The 19,430-nt window shown below is 44.2% G+C and overlaps 1 protein-coding gene across 1 annotated transcript in view; it reads right to left on the bottom strand.

Moving 5' to 3' along the window:
- The window catches only part of LOC110290283 (aldehyde oxidase 4), a 60,029-nt gene that overhangs the window by 4,826 nt on the left and 35,773 nt on the right, over positions 1–19,430 (bottom strand). Inside the window, exons 17-31 of the mRNA XM_021156806.2 lie at positions 18,864–19,033; positions 18,482–18,596; positions 17,509–17,631; positions 15,835–15,931; positions 14,488–14,612; positions 12,551–12,684; positions 11,082–11,169; positions 10,700–10,786; positions 10,364–10,555; positions 9,033–9,260; positions 7,436–7,531; positions 5,613–5,741; positions 2,070–2,144; positions 651–703; positions 95–209 (exon numbers count right to left, since the gene is read on the bottom strand). Coding sequence (XP_021012465.1) covers positions 95–209; positions 651–703; positions 2,070–2,144; positions 5,613–5,741; positions 7,436–7,531; positions 9,033–9,260; positions 10,364–10,555; positions 10,700–10,786; positions 11,082–11,169; positions 12,551–12,684; positions 14,488–14,612; positions 15,835–15,931; positions 17,509–17,631; positions 18,482–18,596; positions 18,864–19,033 — 1,827 coding nt within the window. The remainder of the gene's footprint in view (positions 1–94; positions 210–650; positions 704–2,069; positions 2,145–5,612; positions 5,742–7,435; positions 7,532–9,032; positions 9,261–10,363; positions 10,556–10,699; positions 10,787–11,081; positions 11,170–12,550; positions 12,685–14,487; positions 14,613–15,834; positions 15,932–17,508; positions 17,632–18,481; positions 18,597–18,863; positions 19,034–19,430) is intronic.

The raw sequence follows: 19,430 nt of genomic DNA, 5'->3' as shown, positions 1-19,430 counted from the left end.
CCTGGGTCTTTTGTGGCAGGTCAAATTGGTTGCTACTTACAGACAACACATCTGTTTGCATCTGTGAAGGTGGGGCCTGCAAGCATCACTCTACCTTGTGAGCCCCAGTCAGACAGTCCACTTCAACCTCAGAGCAGGCTGCGCCATAGACATAGTACGGGTAGGGATCACCTTCCTCCTTCTTCCAGTCCATGTTTGTCTGGTAGCCTCTGAGAAGAGAAGGAAAAGTGGAAAGGTCCTTTAGTTGCCTGGTCAGGACAGGGCTGCAGGAGCCCTGAGACGCCAGGGCAGATGGGCTGCAGGCAGTGTCCTCCCTGTAGTTGGGAGCCTGCTCCCTTTCTCCCTTGAGGGACTGTAAGGTCAAGGTCTCAGGTGAACCTCAGCAGACTTGGGAAGGGATAAATGGCTGGGTGGCTGACCCTGCCCGCCACTGGGCAGGTGCAGGGCTGAGCCGAGGTTTGTAGGGTGGAGCTCTGGAACTATGGTGTTACTTGGTTGGCAATGGCTACTGGCGGAGGAGCTTCTGTATGCCTCTCTTCCCTCTCTTCCTTCCCCACTGAGAGGATCCTCTGACCATAAATTAACAGCAGTTAAACACGACTACTGCCCAAGCACAATACAAGTCAAAAGAAAAAAAAAAAACCATTTACTTGAAATATCCAGTGGCTGAGAGACTGATGGATTCTTCAAAGGCCATTTTAATCTGAAAAAGATGATTTGTTTCAAAGAAATAGAAGTTTATGGAAAGTAATGAAAGTTCCTTCCATGCTGGGCTTTCTTCTTGCTTGCACCAAGGTCTGAGTTCATAGTTACTCCTTGAAAGATTTACAGCACAGAGCGTGCTGGGTGGTGGAGGAACTTGGTGTAATGCTGGCTGAGCTCTGTGCCTCTCACCACAGTGGATCACACCTTGTGGCTTCTTTATGACTTCTTACAGCGTTGTTCTTTCAAATTAGTAAGGGGCTCTCCATTATACAGGACCTGCCCTGCAGCCGGTCACACAGCACAGGGGAGCACCCCCTGGCCAGTTATACTTTAGAATGTGTGCTGCTTTTATGCTCTGGGAAGTACAGGCTCAGAGATGTTGTCAGATCTCAGTGAACATACACACCTCTTATCAGTGTGAAAAAGTAGAAGAGAACACTAAGCTCTTGGATGAGTGCTGCCCACCAGTGCATGCATTTAGGACTTTTACCTGTGTGCATGAATGCGTGCATGTGTGTGTATATGTGTGTGTGTATGTATGTGTGTGTGTGTGCTTGTGCTTGTTTGTGTTGCGAGTATGTGCACGTGTGTGCACGCGTGTGCATGCATGTTTTTGTTGCAAGTGTGTGCATGTGTATAAGTGTGTATGTATGTGTGCATGTGTGTACTGGCTAGTCTTGTGTCAACTTGACACAGCTGGAGTTATCACAGAGAAAGGAGCTTCAGTTGAGGAAATGCCTCCATGAGATCCAACTGTAAGGCATTTTCTCAATTAGTGATCAAGGGGGAAAGGCCCCTTGTGGGTGGGACCATCTCTGGGCTGGCAGTCTTGGGTTCTCTAAGTCTTGGGTTCTAAGCAAGCCAGGGGAAGCGAGCCAGTAAAGAACATCCCTCCATGGCCTCTGCATCAGCTCCTGCTTCCTGACCTGCTTGAGTTCCAGTCCTGACTTCCCTTGGCAATGGACAGCAGTATGGAAGTGTAAGCCGAATAAACCCTTTCCTCACCAACTTGTTTCTTTTTTTTTTAAATTAATTAATTTATTTATTATTATATGTAAGTACACTGTAGCTGTCTTCAGACACTCCAGAAGAGGGAGTCAGATCTCGTTACGGATGGTTATGAGCCACCATGTGGTTGCTGGGATTTGAACTCCGGACCTTTGGAAGAGCAGTTGGGTGCTCTTACCCACTGAGCCATCTCTCCAGCCCCCAACTTGTTTCTTGGTCATGATGTTTGTGCAGCAATATAAACCCTGACTAAGACAGTGTGTATGTGTGTGTGTGTGTGTGTGTGTGTGTGTGTGTGTGTGCACTTGTATATGACATTGCTTTTTCCTGGCTGGAGTAATAAAGAGAACACTCACCCACTCCTCCCATTTTCCTTTAGGGTTTTTTCTGATGATGGGCCGAAGACGGTCCATAAGAATCTGGCAGGCATTCTGAAAAGCAAATGTTTAGATGGACATCAGAGCTACAAAGCGCAAAACAGCAAAGCATTAATGATCCAGGAAGATTTAATGGCAGCTGTTTTACAGATGAGTTTGCACACCAGTCTACACACTGATCAAATTCAAAATAGGAGCAATAATTTAATTGAGATACCGTTTCCCTGGAGCGCTCTCTCTCTCTCTCTCTCTCTCTCTCTCCCCACCCCCCAGGACTTCATTCTATAACCCTGCTGGCTTTAGACTCATGGTAATCCTCCTGTCTCAGCCCCCAAGTACTGGGACTACTACCATGGCTGGCTTATTTTAATTTTTCTTGTCTCATATATATGTTATGAATATTTTCTTTAATGTGTTGTAATTTTTATTTATGATATCTTACTGTATAGATATTTTGTGATTTATTTTGTTTATATATATGTAAGTGTGTGTCTGTGTGTATGCACACATATGTGTGTGTTCATACCAAGGCTAGAAGAGGGCCTGGATATGCTGGAGCTGAAGTCACGGGTGCTTTTGAGCCTCCCACTGTACCTACCAAATTCCAGTCCCCTGGCAGAGCAGCAAGCACCTTAGCTAGCCCCCAAGTTTATGTTTTTATGAAGTCAAATTTATCTACCACGTTTTATTTCTGTGGTTTCTAAGTTGAGATTTACTTTACAACAAAGATTTTCTAATGCCAAGATCAGAGGAAAAAAAGTCTTTGTTAAAAAGAAGAAGAAGAAAAAAAAAAGGGGTGGGGAAGGGGAAGCCCTGGAGCCCTGGCTCAGAGGTTAGGAGCACCAGCTGCTTTTCCAGTTCAGTTCTCATGGCAGCTCACAGTCGGCTGTAGCTCCAGTTCTAGGGGAACTGATACCTTTATACAGACATACACATCGGCAAAACACCAATGTGTGTGAAATAAAAATAAATAATTAAAAAAGAAAAATGTAAAACTGAATACCAGGTTAAAAAGAGGGATCGATTAAAAAAAAACTTTTTTTTTTTTTTTTTTGAGACACTATGTCTTGTAAACTTAGTGGTCCTGAACTTACACTTCTAGATCAGGTTGGCCTAGAACTCATAGAGATCTGCTTGCCTTGCCTCTCCAGTGCTGGGATTAAAGGGACATGTCATCGTACCTAGTTTAAAAAGTATTTTAATGTTGGCTCTTTACTTTAGCTGGAAGTTTTTATCTTGTTTTCCTTTATTTTTGAGATAGTGTCTCCCCATGCAGACCAGATTGGCCTTGAAAGAATCACAATACTTTAGTCTCAGCCTCTGAGTGTTGGGATTGTAGGCATGAGCCACTGTTACTGGCTCATACATGATTTTAAAAATATTGCATTTATTTTTGTGTATGGCTGTTTTGCTTGCATTTGTGCATCGTGTGCATACCTGGTGTTCAGAAGAGGGCACTGATCCCCTGTAACTGGAGCTACAGATGGTGGTGAGCTTTCATGTGTGTGCTGGGAATTAAACCTGTCAGTCAGTGCTCTTAACCACTGAGCAATCTCTCCAGATCCATCATACATACTCTATCTATCTATCTATCTATCTATCTATCTATCTATCTATCTATCTATCTATCTATCTATCCATCCATCCATCCATCCATCCATCCATCCATCTATCTATCTATCTATCTATCTATCTATCTATCTATCTATCTATCTATCTAACTGAGACAGGGTTTCTCTGTGTAGCCTTGACAGTCCTGGTCCTTGCTCTGTAGACCAGGCTGGTCTTGAACTCAAAGGTCTACCTGCCTTGTATCCTGAGTGCCGGGATTAAACACATAGTTGACACTCCTGGCTCCTATACTTCTTTTAATTGTCATAACTCAAAGTATATTTTGGCCCTTAATGTGGACAGAGAGATCTCATGATAACATTCCATCACAAAGTGGTCATTTTGATGACCTGAGATACAATCATTTTAATCTTAGAATAGTTGTTGAGTGAACTGTGGCTTAGTTGGAAGAATATCTGCTCAGCATACTGAAGCCCTGAGTTTGACCTCAGCACCCCACAAAACAAGGCTGCAGGTGTGAGGCTGGCATCAGTCTGGGGTCATGGATGGTTGTGCTTGGGGCAGGCATTTGCTGACCTTCAAGTCATTCTGTGTCCTGCTAACCTGCAGCCTTCCGAGATGCCTGGGATGCAGCTCATGCCAAGGATGCCAACTGTGGCTAAATTCTTTCCCAGTTTTATTGTTAGCCGCCTCAGTAAAAGATAAAACCAGGAAGAGAGAGCCACAGTGCAATGGACTCCTCTACCTGCCTTTACTTTGCTGTGTTTAATTTTTTATCAATACCTGTTTTCCTCTTCTTCCTCCCTCTCCCTCCTCTTTCTTCTCTTCTCTCTTCCTCCCTCCTCTTTCTCCTCCCTCATTCCCACTTCCTCCTCTTCCTCCTCCTCTTCCTATTTCTCCTCCTCCTTTTCCTCCTCCTCGTTCTTCTTGCTGCTCAGAGGACTCTCCACTCCTGCTAGGAGTATTTTTGCTGGAGCCAGCTGAGTCTGACTGGCTGTGAAAGGATCCTGCCGCACGTTTTCTGTAGTTTGGGGCTCCAGAGGAAGAACTTAATTATGTGTCAAAGGTGATCTGGCAATATCCACATGGCGCCTAAATTTATGCCTGAATAAAATGTGCAAAAATAAATCTAGCCACCTACATATCCTAGCAAAACTGGAATTTCCTGGGGCATTTCCTTGGGCATTGGCTCCATGGCTGTAAAGAAGGATGATATTAATTAAAATGCTTTTATGGTTAAACAAGTTTAGCAAGAGCCCCAAGACAATGTTAAATAGGCATATTTACTGCAGGACTTGTCAGAGCCTTTAATATGCAGACATGCATCACAGGCCTCTCTGACTGGCATGGGTGGGGAATGAAACTTTCTTAAACACAGTGACTACAGAACCTTTCCAGAAGCCCTACCCCAGGAGAACGTTCTGGAAAACGTGCTTCCCATGATACACCCGAGACACTTGGAAGTCTGGAAGCTTCCCTTCTCATCCAGGCATGGCCGTTCTGTAGAGCTGGCCTTTGTGGGAGACTGATAGCCCATGAGTGCTTTTCTAGAGTTTGGGAGTAGAAAGTGACAGCTGTAGCTCACTAGTAGTTCTTTGATGGAGGTGGTATTTATATCCTCAGTTTTCCATAAAAGGAAATGGGTTCCGGGAGCGCTTAGTTGTTTGGCCCAAACTCTTTATGAAGCCAAGATGGCACTTCCCTGCATCGCTCTGCTGTGCCGGGTGAGAGGGAGAGACTTTCTGACCCAAGACAAAGGGAGCTTGTGGCAACAGAACATGGGTTAAGGTCGGCAGCCCATGCGGCGGAAGCACAAAGGGCTCTGCCTGAACTTGCTGAGTGCACTAGAGCTATGCCTCCCTTCACCCGCGTCTTATCCTCCATAAAGAACAGGTGTAACACGAACTCCTCCCCGCTGTGCTTGGGGCTGAGAAATGAAAGACAAGTCACCTGCACAGCCTTCCCATTGATATCTGCTCCCATGGAACCCGCGGTGAAGACGGAGTTGGGCACTGTGGTAGTGCTGGTTTCAGAAAAGTGCACGTACGACTTGGGGACGTTGAGTTCTCTACTGGCTACCTACCGGATGCAGAAGAGAAACAGTGTTTACTTCATCGACTAAGCCCTGTTCCAAGTGAAAAAACCTTACCTTCTAGAACTGAGCATGAAGCCTGACTGTCCTGTTCCAGGGACAGACGCTCAGCGTGGGTTTTAAACCACATGTCAAGGACACACCTCTTCTTGTAGACAGATGGCGAAGTAAACGGCCATTTTGTGCCTTCTTTTATACCTGTTTTGTAGAAGCCATGTAGTGGCGTGGCCACTCTGCATGCAGGTTTAGAGGGCACAAGGAGGTCAAGTTGGAGCGCTGGGGCTTCTGGGCCACTCACACCCTCCCCACCCTGTCTACAGACGGTTCAGTAGAGTGTTTTCTACAGGGACAATTTATAGGCTTAGGGTTGTAAAGAAATATGGCTGTCAGAGAGGGCCCAAGAGCTTTGTGAGGTTTCCTAGTTCTAGGAACCTGATAAAATGTTATTTATTTTTTAAAAATTGTTTTTTTTCTCTGCTTCTCATTGAGAAACTGTTTTCTTTAAAAAAGAAAACTGATGAGCATTTTTCATATGCATTAAAAACAAACAAACAATGAACCATGTTTTAGGACTGGCAAGATGATTCAGTGGGTAAGGGTGTCTGCTGCCAACCTAGACAGCCCACAGGGTGGAAGAGGAAAGAGAACACACACACACACACACACACACACACACACACAGATATGCAGATACACATGCACACATATATGCACACATACAAGCATACACAGAGAGATATGCAGATACACAGACACATACACACAGGCAAACACACGGAGATACACAGACAGACACACACACACATAGATACACAGATACACACACACACAGATACACAAGTGCATGGACACAAAGTAAATGCAAGAAAATCACTGTTTTATGTTAACATATATAGCAGTGTTTGCCATGTATGTTTGTACATATCCTTATATTATTCTCTCATCTGTCTCCCTCTCATATACACTTTAAATTCAAGTGTCATATTCAACCATTGTTATTTCATATTAACAAAAAGAAATAAAAATTTTCTATTACAGTGATCTTGTAGAATAGTAAAGAACTATTTTGAGTTAGTCTACATAATAGTGACCAGCCATGTGAATGGATTTCTTAAGTAGATTGTAGACACTTTTCTTTTGTTCCTTTACACACCATTCACTTCAGACTAGAAGGGTGCTTGGTTTGCCTCTAAGCAGGTTGGTAGCTGTGCCTGCAGTGGGCTTGGGTTTCCACCTCATGAAGTGTGAGCCCTAGGGAGCTTAAGTCTTGTCGTGTGAACGTCACTTCTCCTTGAGGATCTGCATGAACACACTATTGCTCTGAGTCATTACTATAAATTTTAAAAGTGGGTTTTGTTTTGTTTTTTGTTTTTTTTTTTGGTTTTTTTTGTTTGTTTGTTTTGTTTTGTAGTTTATGTGTGGTAACTAGAATTCTCTCATCTACAAAACAAAACAAAATACCAAAGAACAAAAAAACCATGGGCCCGATCCTCTTGGCGTAGAAGGAATGATAGTGTGTTCCCTCAGTTCTGGCTGGCTTTCTCTCGTCTCCTTGTGGTTTTTGCATTCCTGACATCCGGATGACTCTTGCAATTGCCGTGTGTGTGTTCAGTGCGTGAGAGCTCTGTGACTCAACACGGGACTAACTGGCCTCAGTGGAGAACAGGAGCACTGGTCTCACCTGAATCATCTTAGTGTGTAGACCTTGTCCCAGCTCGCAGCCACCGTGGGTCAGCAGGACAGAGCCGTCTAAGAAGATGTGGACCAGAGCAGCAGCCTGTGGGAAACAATCACCATACCGAGTCTGGAAACCGAGAGAGTCAATCCTGCTTGGAGCTCCCCGGAGGTTGTTAGAACTGCTTCCTTTGATTTTGCCAATCTCTCATTTCTCATTGTGGACAAGTAAGCCACAGACAACCCCTTGCAAGACACCCTGGACCCAAAACCATCAACCTAGATGTGTGAATGTGTGTATTTCTCCTCCCTCCGTCCCCAGCATCTGTCTCTTCAATCTGGACGATGTTTAATTTTTTTTTTCCTCTCCAGGTGTGGAAATGGACTTAACACAACTGGAACCTGCAAGAGTGTGCAACCTGGGCACACCTTCTCCTGGATACTGGAGGACTGGCAAGGGCCTGGAGATGTTTTTGGTCTCCAAAGGTTATCTTTGAGAATGGTGGTGGGGGAGGAGGGTATGCCCCAGTGTGGGTAATCCTGCACAGCCACAGGCTGCCAGTGGATCCTGGATACCCAGCTTTAACACGATCCCACACACTGTTGATGGTGACGAGGTTTAGGATCCATTATTTGAGTCTACATTCGTCAGGTTGTACATTAGTGACTAGAAGCCTAGAGATGGGAAACAGTTGGTCACACCCAGATGCCTAGCGTAATGGGGGTGGAAAGGAAAAGATAATGCCAGAGATTGAACTCTGTGAAGAAGCAGTTATGATGAAATGAGAGGGGAGGCAAGAAAAGGATCTTTCTGTTTATGCCAGTTTGCTTTTGAAACCTGGCCTGACACTGTTGAGGTTTGGTCTTTTGCTATGTATTATAATGCTAAATACCGGCCCTGGTTGCTCCCAGGGATGGGGAGATTCTCACATGGACTTAAGTGATGCTAGGTAATCTTGCCCCCCAAGTTATCCCTGATTGGTGAATAAAAATGCCTTTCGCCTGTAGCTGGGCAGAAGAGAGATAGGTGGAGTTTTGGCTCCTTGGCTGGGGGTCTGAGGCAGGGGCCATGAGGAGACAGAGAAGGCAGAGAGAGAAGATGATACCATGGGGTAGGTGAGTCATGAAAACATGGCCATGAAGGCTGCCCAATTGGAGTTATAGTGGGGTTATTGATGAGGAAGTGGATTTAAATATTTGTTGAGTTCTAGCGCTTTAAAGGCTTATCATATATAAAAAGGTCTTCTTTCTTTCATCTGGGGTGGAAAACCCCAATGGATATTATTTTCTGCACCATGACATTCTAGCACTTATATTAGGGTGTAGCTACTCAAATGGGTCCCTCTGAGTAGGACTTTACTGTTGGTGGTCTCCAAGACCCTAAATTCTGCATCCCGAAGGTCTGTTCTGATATCCATGGTTTCTGCCTTTGTCTGCGTCCGTGCTCTCTCCTGCTAAAGGGAACCAACCACCCTTCATTTCTCTGTCTCTAAAGAGGGACGTCATGGCTGCCCAGATTCCCTTCCTTGTGCATGAGCCTTTTTTGAGTGAGAGCCAGTCCTTTGGAGAAGGGCTTTGAGAAGGGCCCATCTCTTCCACCTCACCTGATTGTAGAAGGCTATGGGGACCGCAACGCTGAACTTCATGGGGACGACAGCAAGCCCCCTCTTCTTCCAATAGTTGTTTCTGTTAAATTCCTCTGCAGCCTTCTTCCTGGCAAAGAATGACGACTTCTCCAGACACTCCTTCCAGCATCTCCGCAAGGGCTCTGGATTAAACGTCTGCTTATAGGCTGTCTTGCTAGTTTGCTTATACATGTTTATTTCTCTAACCTGAAAGGTGAGAACATGTGTGCATCACATGTCTGATATGGAAAAAGTTTGTCTAAAAATACTTTTAGTATACTAAAGTATATATATATATATGTTTAAAATGACAACAGAAATCAATAGAAACTACTAACGAATTCTTCACACGCCCCAGGCTTTAGATTAAGTATTTCAGTAAGCTTCACAGTAACCCTAAGAAACAGTAGGACAATCCCTCATCCTGTTATCAATTTGTTGGCAAGAAAAAATTTTCCTGATTCAATTTTTTTTTTTTTGTTTTTTGTTTTTTTTGAGACAGGGTTTCTCTGTATAGCCCTGGCTATCCTGGAACTCACTTTGTAAACCAGGCTGGCCTCGAACTCAGAAATCCGCCTGCCTCTGCCTCCCGAGTGCTGGGATTAAAGGCGTTTGCCACCACGCCCAGCTCCTGATTCAAATTCTTAATTACTCCCAAATTTCCTCACTTTACCCCTTGAGAGTATTGCACACGCCAAGCAAACACTTGTCTATCAAGTGACAAGATGTTTGCACAAAAGGCTGTGATCATCCCACCCATTTCTGCCCTAGTATAGTTTCACACTGACTCTGGATTGACCTTGTGATTTGCTTTTTATGATGGGGCTGTACATAGTATCACAGATAGAGACTTGACAAATGTTTGTGGATTACAGCATGCCACCAACCTGTTGCTCTCCGGAATTCTCTGATACCCCTCCCCCATGAGAGTTGAATCTGGGCTAGCTTACTGAAAGATGAAGGACTATACAACAGACTTTACAACTGAGGCATAGTCAGATAAGCCAGCCCAATACTCATCAGAAATGTCAATAAAGAGAAATGTTAATAAAGCCATCTTGAACCATAGAGCTTCCAATGAGCTGGCCTAAGACCAGGAGAAGCTCCCAAGCAACCCACAGAATCCTAAGAAATAGTATCACGGGTAGAAGCTATCAGGTTTATTGGTTCACATACTACAATAGAAAATGTTTACTGGTAATGGACAATGCATTTTATTTTCTTGAAACTGTATATATATAGAGATTGCAGGAGCTCGAGACACACACCAACCATGGCCAGTGCGTTCCTAGCTGGTTCTAACTGCTCACCTCTTCAGGGAGTAAGTTACACTTAGATGCTACCGCAGCTATGTATGCTTCGACGACCACCGTAGCCTGAGGGAAGCCAAATCCTCGGAAAGCCGTGTTAGATGGCAAGTTTGTTTTACAAGCCCTGCCCCGGCACCGGAAATTCGGAATATGATATGTATTTTCAGATTTCAGCACGACAAATTCTATCACCTGAATTAAAACAAAAATAACTCTGATCATCTATTCTGTGTTTCAAATGTTATGTTTAACTTAAACCTCTTGTGGAATTGGTTAAGGCAAATATTTGTGTAGGTGAAGTAAGAGCCACGGGCTCTCTGGAGAGGGTATATTTACCAGCTCAGATTCGTCGGGGGTGCATCCTCCATTAGTGTAATATTCAACGTCAGCAGCTCTGATCTCTCCATTATTCATGAACCCAATCTGCAAAGTGATAAGAAGAAAGACCACTTTCTCAGCAGCCTTTTCCTGCAGCCAAACTGTGCTGTGCACAACCATGTCTGAGCTTGTTGTCAACCCGTGCTGAGGCCAGGCTCATGCTTGGCTATGACAGTCACCAAAGAAGCATTGTCCTAGCATGATCCAGGAGGGTCTGCCTAGGTTTAAACAGTGCTCTAACATTCCTTTCAAGGAGTGTGGGACTGATGGTCTTTACTGCTGATGGATTGACAGAGGACAGGGTCGCAGGCAGTTTCCTGAACTCCTGGGTCTCACTCACTTTGTATTTTCCCAGGAGTGGGTGGCGGCCAGCTGTTATCAGCATGTCATCACTTCGTTCTAGGATGAAGCGGATTGGGCGGCCAGTCCTGTGGGAAATGGCTCAGTTAAAATGCTGTAACCTCACTCTGGGCAGCGGTAGTGCACACCTTTAATCCCAGCACTTGGGAGGTAGAGGCAGGTGAATTTCTTTTTCTTTTCTTTTCTTTTCTTTTCTTTTCTTTTCTTTTCTTTTCTTTTCTTTTCTTTTCTTTTCTTTTCTGTTTTTCAAGACAGGGTTTCTCTGTGCAGCCTTGGCTGTCCTGGAACTCACTATGTAGACCAGACTGGCCTCAAACTCAGAAATCCAAACAAAACAACCCCCCCCCCCAAAAAAAGCCCAACCAACCAACCAACCAACCAACCAAAAAAACTGCTGTAATCTCCATAAAGTTGTAGAGGCATAGATAAGGAGGGGTTTTGAAGTAATTATCTAGGTGATTTTACATGAATAACAACATGCCTTAGATGACATTTGGAAATAGTGGGGCATTGGAATTATTCTGGTGTAGACAACTGAATATTTGCATATATGATGATATAATATTTGGTTTTAAATTATTTCCATTTTCTTTCCTTCCTTCCTCCCTCCCTCCCTTCTTTCCTCCCTCCCTCTCCCCTCCCTCCCTCCCTCTCCCCTCCCTCCCTCCCTCCCTCCCTCCCTCCCTCCCTCCCTCCCTCCCTCTCTCCCTCCCTCTCTCCCTCCCTCTCTCCCTCCTTCTTTCCTTCCTTCTTTTTTCTCTCTTGAGACAGGATCTTATTATGTAGCCCAGGCTGGTCTGGAACTCTCACAGATCAATCTGCCTGTCTCTGCCTCTGGAGTTCTGGAATGAAATTGCCTGGCTCTTTTTCATATTACACAAACAAGTTCCATGGTCATTATGCAGTTATAAGCATAGAAAGGTTTAGTTCCAAATTTCACTTTCAGGCAGTTATTACTGGGGCATTAACACATGGCTATGAAGGGACTGCTGAGCCTCAGAGGCGGAGGCCTAATGCTCTGTAGATGTCAGTCTCCCCAGATGCAGACCCCTCCTGTAAAACGTCCATTTAGGACTCTGGTTTCTATCCTCTGCAAAGCCGCAATGTTCACTTGGGGCAGCCTTTTCCACACCCGGAGAGGACACATGAGATAAGATGCTCATAGATTCTCGTGCATTCGTAGGCTGATAAGTTAGCCTGAGAAGATGTTATCTTAGTAAGCTTTTTAGTTACATATTCCCAGTCAGGTCTGCACCAGCATTTGCAGGCTTAGAGAACATTGCTTGGCAGCAGCACACGGCTTACTTCAGGACAAGCTATCGTAAGGCTGACGCTCTGGCCAGCCTTCCAGCCAGCCATCTTTAGTTGAGCTGTAGGCTGAGATGAGATTAGGGTGAAAGGGGTTGGAAGGACTCACACAACTCAGACCACTGACGTTACAGTACTTACTTGTTGGCAGCCACAGCACAGACAGCTCCCAGTAAAGCAGGCTTGGACACTTTGCCCCCAAATGCTCCTCCAGCTCTTTTCATGTGGCAGGCGATCCTGCTCCTTGGGACATTTAATGCTGCAGACACAAATTCCTGCAAGAAAAAGCCCCCCCCCCCCCAAGCCACGTGAGTGCAATTCCATGGTTTACCTTCTTGCCTGCTGCTCTTATGCACAGTAGAATGCTCTAAAGATACTTCTATTGATGAAATGTGCAATCATCCCAGTCTAGTTTATACAGCTCAGCATCCCCAATCTTTATCTGTCAGGCAGCCATTTGTTTCCTGTTAACTTCTCATTAGACTGCAGCTAGGATCTGTGTCCGTCTCTACTGATTTGTCACACAGCAGAACGATACAATATGGAGTCATTGTGAATGGCTTCTTGCACTTAGCATGATGCTTTCAAGGCCCTCTATCCATGCATGGCTATATCTTGCTTTTTATAGCTAAATAAAAATACTGGAATATACCAGTTTTTTCCTTCTTTTTTTTTTTTTCTTAGTCATCCATTAATAGACATTGGGCTGTTTCTAATTTAGACTCTTATAAATAATGCAGATGTGAACGTGTGCTTAAGTTTTTAGAAATTAAAAATATTTAAATCAGCATATCAAGTGTTAGATGTGTGGAAGTCTTCACAGGCATGCTTCTATTTCTCTTGGCTGCATCTTAGTCATGGACTGCTGGGTTTCATGGTCACTCTCTTTCTAGCATCCTGAGAAACTGCAAACTGGGCCACAGGTGATGTGCTGTTTCTTTTATGTCTGTTAGCAACTTATGGAAGCTCCAGTTTCTCTTCATTCTTACTAATACTTGTCTTTTTTTTTTTTTATTACAGTTATTCTAGTAGGTGATTGATTTTGGTTTCCCTGGTGACTGTTAATGATGGAGTCTTACTTTCACTGAAATCTTACAGGGGAGGTTTTGTCTTTTACTGTCTATTGAAATGTTAAGTGTGTGGGAGGGGCAAGACCTGGAGTGTGCAATAGCCCCTGGAACCCTGCCCCCAAATTAATTCTGATTGGTGAATAAAGATGCCAACCGACAATAGCTGGGCAGAAGAGAGATATGTGGGGTGGAGTTTTGACAGGCCTGGGTCAGAGGAGAAATAACAGAAAGGAGATGGAGGAAGCCACCATGGAAGAAGAAGAAGAAGGTTCAGGAAGGAGAGAGGGAGAGAGCTGCTGTGGGGTAGGAATAGAGACAACATGGTCATGTGGGCTGGCCTGTGGTAGCTAAGAGCAGCCCCGAGGAAACAGAGTAAGTAGTAAGAAGTAATACAGAGTTACCCATAGGGAAATGGATTCTGTCAGCGTGGAGGGTAGACAGCTGCCCATCTACTGTGCTGCTTAAGGCAGATTAAAATATAAAGGTCATGTGTTTTTCATCTGGGACATAAACGGTCAAAGGTTGTGGAGAAACTCTGCACCTGGATCTTAAAAAGTAATTTACTACAATCTTAGGCTACTGGTCATTTACATATTTTCTTTGGAGAAATGTCCACTCAAATCCTCTTCTGAGATTTTCACCCTGTTACTGTTCTACAGGGAAAGATGGACCCTGCCTTATACCTTGGCATGTCACAAGATGTCCTGGTCACTTTTAAAGGCATCTGCCCCATTTTATTATGTTAGTGTTTAGCCAGTGTCGATTGTACAGAGTTTAAGGCACAAGAGTGGAGGTTCCCTCTCTTCCCTGAGGCAGGGTTTCTTTGTGTGGCCTTGGCAGTCCTGGAACTAGCTCTGTAGACCAGGCCAGCCTTGAATTCTCAGAAATCCTCCTGCCTCTGCCTCCTGAGTGCTGGGATTAAAGGCATGTGTCACCACTGCCCGGCTTCATGGGAATCTTATAGGATAGGCTACAATGCCCTTTCCAGAGGACCGCCCCCCCAATTACCTGCACGTGGGTTGGAAACTGTGTCCCCAAGTGTAACACCATTTCTTTGTCTTCAGTTTGTGGGATAGCCAGGATGGTTTGCGTTTCCATGTAAAAGTGTTCCTGTCCTTCCACGTGGATCTCACCTGCAAAGCACACACACAGGTGTCATTGTGGAGGAGCTCTTTGAGTGTTTTGTTTGTAAACAGTAATTTGCAATATGAGCCTGGAGAGATGGCTCAGTGGTTAAGAGTGCTGGCTGCTCTTCCAGAGGACACTGGTTTGATTCCCAGAACTCTCATGGTAGCTCACAACCATCTTTCACTCTAGTCTAAAGGGATCCCAGTCTCTCTTCTGGTCTTCTTGAGCACCAGGCATATACATGGTGCTCAAACACACATGTGGGTGAACACCCATGCACATAAAATAAAATGAAGAAGGAAAAAAAGGGATGGATCTTATTACTAGTCTGTGGGGCTGGACTTCGTATAATTTGGTTTAAAGACCTTTGTAGATGCTGTCTGTGCCCTGCTGGTCGAGAGGCCCTGGGTTATCTACTCTCTTGGCCTTGGTTTCTATATCTACTTCTTGAGGTGGTTAGACCTGTCATGTGCTGAACTTGTTACTAGTCTGGCTACATATCCAGGTTCTGCCCTCAACCTGGTAGGTGAATTTGTTCAGGCTGTTAAATGTGATGTTCTCAGCTGCAAAAGAGGGGAGCTAAGACAATAAATATATGGATGCATCGCCCGTGATAGGTGGCATGTGGAGATAATGCCATGCGCCGGAGTCAGGTGACATTAACAGGTGACATAATGCCATATGCCTGAGTCAGTGAATCCTAGGATGGTACAGTAACTTGTCAGTGAAGATGTAAATTTAAAATGGCAGAACTGGTCAGGTATGGTGGCACACATCTTTCATCCCAGCACTCAGGAGGTAGAGGCAGGTAGATCTCTGTGAGTTTGGGGCCTGACTGGTCTATATAGGGAGTTCCAGGACAGGCAGGGCTATGCGGTAATATCCTGTCTCAAAACAAACAAGAGAACACACACACACACACACACACACACACACACACACACACACACACACACGAAGGAGGATTATTTTGGGGGAGGCAGGATACCAGAGAAGAGGGAAGGACGGATAGGAGAGTAGTGGTGAGTGGGGAACAGGGACATAAGCAAAGTTCAGTGAGGAATAGGGACAAAAAAGCTTAACAAAATCCCTTATTTTAAACACTAACTAAAAATATCAATGAAAAACCCTTCCTTTCCCATTAAAAAAGCTCTCTTTCCCCGGTTCACTTCTAGAATGCACATGCTGAAGTTGCTTCTTTTTCTGGCTGTTTACAGCTGTACATACCTTCAATGATTTGATCCACATGTTTGAAGGCATAGTCTACATTTCCTTGTTCAATTTTTTTCTCAGGAGAAAGGAAAGAATTGTGTTCTAGGGCTTCCTGCAGTAGAAAACCAAACAAAAATAAAATAATTTTAAAAAATTTAATAAGCCATTTATCCTTATCTGAACTCTACACTTTGCTGTCAGATAGCTACACACTCAGACACTTGGAGCCTGACAATTGGAGCTGAGTCAGCAGAAGTTGATTTAGCTGTATTTGTAGAAGTACAAGGGTGTATATAAACACGGCCCAAATTCCAGATTGCTGATTGTCTATCTGAGGTGGTCTGTCACTAAGGTGTTGGCTCTGGGGCAAGGAGAGTATATGGAGTAAACAGGGGTCAAGAAGAGGGCAGATAGAGCCTGGAATATTCTGGAATGTCCTGGAATTGATGGCTTGAATTGGATCCTGGATCATTTTAAGTCAATGCTACTTGATAGGGTAAGTGAGGGGCCAAAGTGAGATTGGGTTGGCTGGGATGTGGGCTCTTTATGAAGAAGCAGTGGACAGTGAGAGTAGCTAATCAGTTGGAAGGTGGGTTGGGGCAAGTCTATGAATGGCCTTGATTCTACACTGTGGAGTTTTAGCACTGCCTAGGAGGACACAGCAGAACAGGAAAGGTGATCTGATGAACCCCCAAGGGCTAGAAAGTTAATGTCCTGAGTAGATAGGCTGAAATGGAAGACAGGAACCTCTTGACTATGTGGCCATGAGACAATAAGTTATTGAGGGTGGGCCTGGAAAGTGAGGATGAAAAGATGAACCAGCTTAAGGGGCAGTTAAAGCATCATTACTAGGTAAAGATGAATTGACAACTGTTAGGAAGAATAGGGCAAATCTGAGGATGTTCAAAATTGGACCCTACTTATGCCTCTCTCTGTCCATCCTCCACCATCCAACACAAAGTACTGACATCTGCTATGGCATTAGCACTTTAGCAGATACCAAACAATATAAAACAAAATAAAACATATCCTCACCTTCATTAATAATAGCAAAACCAAAATGCCAGCTACCATCTACTAAACATATTTCCCATTGTGGGCACCATCCTTAACATTTCCTTGGGTTCCTACATTTAAATTTTCCAATAACCATTTGGTTCAGGTCCTAAAAGTTTCCATTTTATATAGAAACAACTGAAGTGTGAGACATTTAGTTAACTTGCCAAAGTCTGTATTGCTGTTCAGAGACTGTAAAAAGGCAGAATCACATCCCAAACTCAAGTGGTCTGTCTTCAGGGCAGAGAGTCAGAGTGCCCAGTAGCTGGTGAGTGTTGCAACTGTCATGGATTCTCCAGTGCCCTAGACTGTCTCACTCACTGCCTATGGAGAGGAGGTCATTTTTTCTGGTGTTAATTTTCTGTATGCTCAAGCTAGGCCATGGGAGAAGTGGGTACAGGGTACTTCATTTTTTACACGCTTCTGCAGAAGTACTGGTGGGAAGAAGGATTTACCCAGGAGTCTCAGGACTCTGACGGAGACTGCACTCTAAACCCACATGTAATACTGGCTAAAGCATAGTTGAAACATAAGTTATTTTATTCCATGACCCTCTGGTTGAATTCTGCTCACAGAATATCCCGTTCCCCCCCCCCCAACCCCAGTCATTCCAGAAGATGGACAGTGATCTACCTCTATGGTGATAATGGTTGGCTCTATGTCATCATAAGCAATCTTCACTCGTTTAGCTGCTTCTTTTGCATGGATGTAGGTATCAGCAGCCACGGTGCAGATGATCTGACCCACGCAAATGACCTGTAGAAAAGCCGTGTGCCACTAGTTAGAACACAGACTCGGGCTAGGGATGTGGCTCAGTTGGCATGGTGCTTGCCTAGCATACATAATGTCCTGGGTTAGCATCACATGAACTGGGGATGTGGACCTCATGGTTACATGATGAGTTCAAGGCCTGCCTGGGATACAGGCTGTCTTAAAAACAAAGGCAAAAAATAAAACAGAATATCCCAAAAGCAATTAGCAATTAATGCTCTCACATTCTTATATTACTCACTGATGCTTTGATGACCAGAAGGAAGACTACTCTCCCCCCCCCCCTTTCTTCCTTTCTTTTGGTTTTTCAGGACAAGGTTTTCTTTACACCAGGCTATCTTAGAACTCAGGGATCCACCTATCTTTGCTTCCTGAGTGCTGGGATCAAAGACATGTGTGACTGCACCTGGCTTAGGAAGACTGTTTTCTATTCATGAAAATTCATCTTGAATGGGACTAATCAAAGCTGTGGCTAGAACTTAGTTATTTGAGTTTAATGATTTGCCTGCTGTGTGGTCTCTGCCCACACTCCCCGGTGTTCCTGTAGCATGCAGAGTGATCGGTCACTCAATGATTCTTCCTTTTAATGTCTTATGCTTTACAGTGCTCACATGGCATTCCTAAGAGTTGGAAGCCTTCCTTGAGAAGATTTAAGACTTTTTGTCATAATCTCAAGGTGATTCAAGATGTCAGATGGAATGGAAGAGTGACTGAGGCAGTCCCTGGGCCCTAGCAATATTTATGATGTAGATATGAATCTGTGGATGTTGTAGCCACTCACAATCAACAATGATTTTGACGTTGGAGCAGAGTATTAGACTCACAAACCACACACCTCACTCTGTGCATAAAGAATCTCTCCATTGTGGTCATTTTCTCCTGGGACATCCTCAGCTGTGATCACGTCAACCACACCCGGACATGCCAGGGCTTCTGATACATCAAGTGATCTGGGAGGAACATAGACAGGGTTTAAGGTTGCAGAGGAAATCTCATGGTATTGGAAGAGGATTCTACAGACAGAGAAATCTGTGATGAATAAAGCTGAAAATAAGAGCAGGTGTTCTAACACTTATAACTATGCTTTAAAATGGCCAGTTCTCACCCAGAAGAGATGACTACTCTAAATTGACCTAAATAAATAATAAACTGTCAGGTTAAGAATGAAATGGTGAACATATGTTAGCAGCAGATGTAATCACTGTGCATCTCCTTACATGATCTTTGCATGGGCCCTGGTACTCGTGACAACGGCAAGGCAGAGTTCTTGGTCAATGGGAGGCATGTCATCAATAAATATAGCTTCCCCTGTGGCATGTTTAATACCCGACTGGTGCATGATTGGGTGCCCAACTGGATCTTTCTGGGGTTGTTTGGGATCCACACACTGTTAAGAAACAAGACAAGATATTTGATACCAGACCTGAAGATTGGGTCTGCTGTGTTTGGCTTTACTGATAATAAAAAATAGCTATAGGTGACTAGGTAACCAAGTTTGCAAATGGACACTAGTAAATATTTCTCAAGTATATGGTAAGGATATAATCTACTCGCAAGGCCCTTCTGCAAAGAAGATGTCATTAATGTCCTCAAGGATTCTTCAGGCTAGCTGGGAATAGGAAACATACAAAATAATATGTTCTAGCACAGCTTGCAGTAAGGCATAATTTATACAACTGATAAAGGGCAACCAATATACCCACATTTCCAGGAGATTTGGGGGTGACTGTGGTAAAGCAAGGAAGCACTTGGCAAGGCATTTAGTGTTGATTCCTTTAAAGGAA

Source organism: Mus caroli, unplaced genomic scaffold (genome assembly GCF_978045245.1).
Source record: "Mus caroli unplaced genomic scaffold, Mus_caroli_1 scaffold_1, whole genome shotgun sequence".
Lineage (NCBI taxonomy): Eukaryota > Metazoa > Chordata > Mammalia > Rodentia > Muridae > Mus > Mus caroli.
This window is presented reverse-complemented; position numbering and strand designations above follow the sequence as displayed.